The 5,026-nt window shown below is 39.6% G+C and overlaps 1 protein-coding gene across 1 annotated transcript in view; it reads right to left on the reverse strand.

Moving 5' to 3' along the window:
• The window catches only part of Stap1 (signal transducing adaptor family member 1), a 48,181-nt gene that overhangs the window by 25,988 nt on the left and 17,167 nt on the right, over positions 1-5,026 (reverse strand). Inside the window, exons 3-4 of the mRNA XM_004644086.2 lie at positions 4,417-4,530; positions 2,179-2,235 (exon numbers count right to left, since the gene is read on the reverse strand). Of these exons, the coding sequence (XP_004644143.1) occupies positions 2,179-2,235; positions 4,417-4,530 (171 nt within the window). The remainder of the gene's footprint in view (positions 1-2,178; positions 2,236-4,416; positions 4,531-5,026) is intronic.

Here is a 5,026-nt window from a genome sequence, read left to right on the forward strand (position 1 = left end):
TCTCTAGCCAGCCCACATTTCTAGCCTGTAATGCTTAACTTCCCTATACAGAAGTTGAACCTTCAACTTTTATCTGTTACTAGCTGAGATAAAGAACCAGCATCCGACATTTTGGTGAAGTGCTGATTTCTTGTGACTGCAGACTTCACTTAGAAACTAGCTTTGGTGGGTCCAGGAGATAGCTCAGTGGCATAAGCACCTGGCTAGCAAGCGACAAGTCCCAAGTTCTATCCCCAGTACCACACACACACACACACACACACACACACACACAAAAAAAAAAAAAAAAAAAAGATTTAGAAACTAGCTTTGGATATAGTCTGTTTAACTGACCCTACTAAACATGGAAAATATTCCTATCCTCTAAATGTGTCACAGAGCATGGTGTTTTGTGGGAAGGAGCTACTTATGAAAGGATCTCCTGTTTCCAAGACAGTTGCTACAGTGGCTTTATTCAAGTTAATGGTAGTTATCTTGCTCCAACAGGTAACTCTATGCCTTTTGCTCCTGATAAAACACTGTCCAGCCAAACAGATAAGTATCTATTTGTTTTAACACACTCTAAATAAATGCATAAAGGTGAATTTTCATTTTGACTATCTCTCCTTTTTATATTGTTTGTTATTCATAAAATCCACCACAGTGAGCATTGTATAAATAAAAAATGAATAAGAAACCAGATTATATACTCAAGTTACTGTGTAAGGTATAAATGTCAGAATATACAAAGAACTTACATGTAAAAGATAGGAAGGAAAAAGTAGCTCTTCCTGACTACCTGACATTCGTTAGCACCTTGCGTGGTCAGTTTTCTTCATAATTATCACAATGTGAAAAGATCTCACTTGCTTTACTTGCTCATTTCCCCACCAGCCCCCTTTCTTCTAGAAGCAAGTGCAAGGTTTTGTCACTGGCTTTTTCAATTGCTGTATCTGCAGGTGTGGAGGACCACCTGGGCAGCTCTCCCTGAAGGAAGAGCAGTTGTCTCCATTTTGGCTGAGCCTGACCCGATTTCCTTGGGTTGATACATACAGATCTGGCTAGGGCATTTCCTTATCCCTTCAACTGGTTTTAAGCAATGCATATGGGTCTATCCTACGTGCTGGTGGTAGTCTTTGAAGATGGCTTGCATGTTTCCCACCTGTTGCTTTTTAATATGAGGCAGATTGAGACAGAACATACAGCCAGTGCTCCATGCTGTTTGCTGGGACAGAACCTTGAGATAGTGGCTATGACTTCCTGGGGCTTGACAGATTACACACCAGAGCTGAGGCACTGGACCCCAAAGCATTGGATACTAGCTCAGTTGTGTCAGTTACTTGCTTGACAGTCATGCAGATTGCTCTTTCTGCATACCCTTCTTTATGTATATGACAGAGTATGTGCAGTCCCCCCGCCTAGCCCAGCTCATGGCCCTCACACACTTCCTGCCACTCCCTGTCACTCATCCTCAAGCCACTCCTCTCCTCACAAATGAATAAAAGCTGGGTTCGGTTTTGCGAAAGGGACTTCATGGCTGGACTTAGGGCCCCTTGGCTCCCCATAGTTATAAATATGCTTTTTAGTGTCTTTATTCTCACCATGGATTCCACTGGAAGTGGTAGATTGGAATTCACTTGATGGGATTCCAATGACTTATCTTGGTTTTACAAATAGAAACTGCCCCGACCCAAGACAATGACCAGGAAGGGCTCTCAACATTTAGCCACCTTCTCTTTTTCAGTTTTTATTTTGTGCTAGTACACTTGCAGTAAATAGCAATTATGTTCCTCTCAGGGAGTTGGTACATGTACACATCTTAAGTCTTTCTTGTCACCTTCCTCTCCCTGCCCTCCTCCATATCTTGGTCCCTTTCCTTGTGCAGAAGACCTGTCTCTATTTCTTACCTGTATTGAATTTACTCTTATATTTTGAGTTTCTCGTATAGGAGAAACCATGTGATATTTAAGCCTGTGTGTCTGATTTATTTCACTTAACGTTATGATCTAACGGTATATCCATTTTCCTACAAATCACTCAAATCTATCCTGCCTTATTCTTACCCACTTTCTCTCTTCATGGTTCATGAAAATAACTTTGAAATGACCAACCCACTTTTTATTCCTTTTTTTTTCAGCAAAAGGTGCTCAGCAAATGTTTCTCAGTAAGTGAATTAAGCAAAAGTAAAGACTTTCCTACCTCTTTCACTGTAAGAATGAAGCTTCTCCACTCTTCCCTGCTTTCTATGTTCTCTGTCTATAGATGAAGACAAAGACAAATGAAGAAAACAAGAATGATTATGAGTATTAATACTGTATTTACTTCAAAGAACTTAAGAATTTCATGATTAATTTATGACCAGATATGTAAGCCATCAAAACACAGTAAAATCGATAAAATACATATTCTTCTATTGAAGCATGCTGTTTTAAAGTCAGTTGTAATTTTTAAATCACATAGATCAAATAAAATGAAATATTTCATTCCTCTTTCCATAGAACCATTAAAATTCATTTGTTATAAAATATTTCAATATTATCTTCCTTTTATTAGAAAATAGAAATGCATACCTTTAATTCATTCACTTATTAAACAAGAAAAATTGTGCAAATTTACACTGAAAAATTAAATATTAACAAACTTCTTTCTTCAGTATGTCAGTTAATGCCTTCTCTCTTGCTATTTAACATTTACTGGCTTAAAGATGGGGCAATCAGCATAGATATGAATTTCCAATTCTTAGCTCTAAAATACCATTGCTGTTACTACTGTTAACAGTATCTACAGGGCTGGCCAAGTAGCTCAGCAGATTAAAGTGCCTGCTTAGGCAGACACAGGGGTCTGCAGTGCCAGCCCTGACCCCGGGGCATGCTGAGACAAGAAATTGAGACTGGGCATGGTGGTGTGCACCTGTAGTCCCAGCACTTGGGAGGTTATAAACAGGAGAATCACTACGAGTCCAATCTGTGCAGTGAGACCCTGTAGACACTGTCCTAAAATACAAAAAGAAAGAGAAAAGAAAAAGAAAAAACCCACCAATATCTACAAAGCTAATGAGTGCTCATAGTATCAACTCCCTTCCTAGGCCTTCACAGGTATTTGTTTACTCTTGCTAAATAGACATTGCCAGATACTGTCACTCAGAGCAGGCTCTTGCACTGCACCCAACAGCCAGACTGGAGGTTGAAATGGAGTGGATCACGCTAAAGCTGCACATCATGAAACCAAAACTGAGCTGCTATCTGACCTTCCTGAGAACTAAGGAGAAAATGACAGCTGACTTTCAACACAGGCCAATTCCATTTGGCATAAGAAATGAAGTTCCTTCTCTCTTAATTCTTACACACAAAAAAGTAACCTGAAGGAACTTGAGGTTAAAAACCTAGTTATTTTTCTATTGCCTGTCTTTCTATCTCTGTCTTACTAGGAAAATAACTTTGAAATGACCAACCTACTTTTTATTCTTTTTTCAGCAAAAGGTACTTCATAATCACTTTTCTAGCCTGTAACGCCTTACTTCCACAGTAGTTGAATCATCAACATTTATCTGGTACTAGCTTAGATAAAGAACCAGCATCTAACATCTTAGTAAAGTGCTTATTTCATATATGTGTGTGTGTGTGTGTGTGTGTGTGTGTGTGGTTTTTTAAAATGTATTTAGGACAGTGTCTACAGGGTTACAGGTTCTACAGAGTCTCACTACGCAGACCGGACTTATAGTGATCCTCCTGTTTTCAGCCTCCCAAGTGCTGAGATTACAGGTGCGTGCCACTACACCCAGTCTCAATTTCTGTCTCAACATGACCCAGGAGCAGGACCAGCAGTGCACTCCAGGGATTGAACACAGTCCTTGCATCTGCCTGATCAGGCACTTTAATCCACTGAGCTATCTGGCTGGCCCAAGCTTGCAGTTTTAACGAAGTGCTCCTCAGTGAGAGAATTACACCAGACTTACTTCTCAGTGAAGAAACAAAGGTTTAAGAAAAGGTGAATAACTTGGCTAGGATCACAAAGCTAATGCATAAACCTGTCCATGTTTAAATCTAGGGCCTAACTCCAATATAGTTCTCTTAATCGCTCAATCTACAAGTCACCTGGAATGGGTACTTAAACTACAGACTCTGCATCCCAGGAATTCAACTTGAAATTGAGTTGCTCAATTCAAGGACAACTTTTTTTTTAGAAATCATAGGTAGGATTCCTGACTATGTCAGAAGATAGAAGTATAAGGTTTCATTATGGTTGTATATTAAATAAATGAACATGTTGTTCTAAAATCCAATTCCAAAGGCTGGTCATTGTTAATTAAAGCAAAAGAGATACTAAGAAAGTGTAAAATTTAACCTGTCTATGATTCCTTTTTATTTCAGCTATTGAGTACTAAAAAGTGAGTGTACTTCATACACGTAACTCTTTACAGATCCCGTTCTCACTCACCTTCAGGTGCACCTCCTCTGTGGGCAAAACAAGAGTGAAGTTGGCATAATTCTTCTCAGCTGAATTCTGTTCAGTAAGGCATATGAAGTTTTGTATGTCTAATTTGTCAACATACTGCAAAGATAAAGGAAAATCCTCTTAAATTATTTCATGGATAATACACATTTGTTCTAGCAGGAAGGAAAAAGGGTTTTCTTTTCAATTGTTTCACACCATGCATGAGATCCTGGCTTTCCCAACCCCAAAGGGTATTTGGACATCCATTAGGTTTTGGTGCTGTATCTGATTCATACAAGTTTGTGAAAGTTAATTGTTAATTTTTCACAAATTTTGCAAGTGCATTGTAGAACACAGCCATTATTTAATGTATTTGGTACAGGGTCTTGCTATGCTTCTCGGACTCCTAGTGATCCTCCTGTTGTCAGCTTCTCCACTGCTGGCATCACAGGCCTGTGCCACCATGCCTGGTCTGGGTCCCTGCACTCGCTAACCAGGTGCTTATTCCGCTGAGCTATCTTGCTGGCCCACCACAGCCATTACTAAAAATTAAATTATACCCCAGTGTGCCATGCTGAACTAGCCCCCGGAGCACACAAAGATGGCAATTGAG

The sequence above is a fragment of the Octodon degus genome, unplaced genomic scaffold (assembly GCF_000260255.1).
Source record: "Octodon degus isolate 3935 unplaced genomic scaffold, OctDeg1.0 scaffold00191, whole genome shotgun sequence".
NCBI classification, from domain to species: domain Eukaryota; kingdom Metazoa; phylum Chordata; class Mammalia; order Rodentia; family Octodontidae; genus Octodon; species Octodon degus.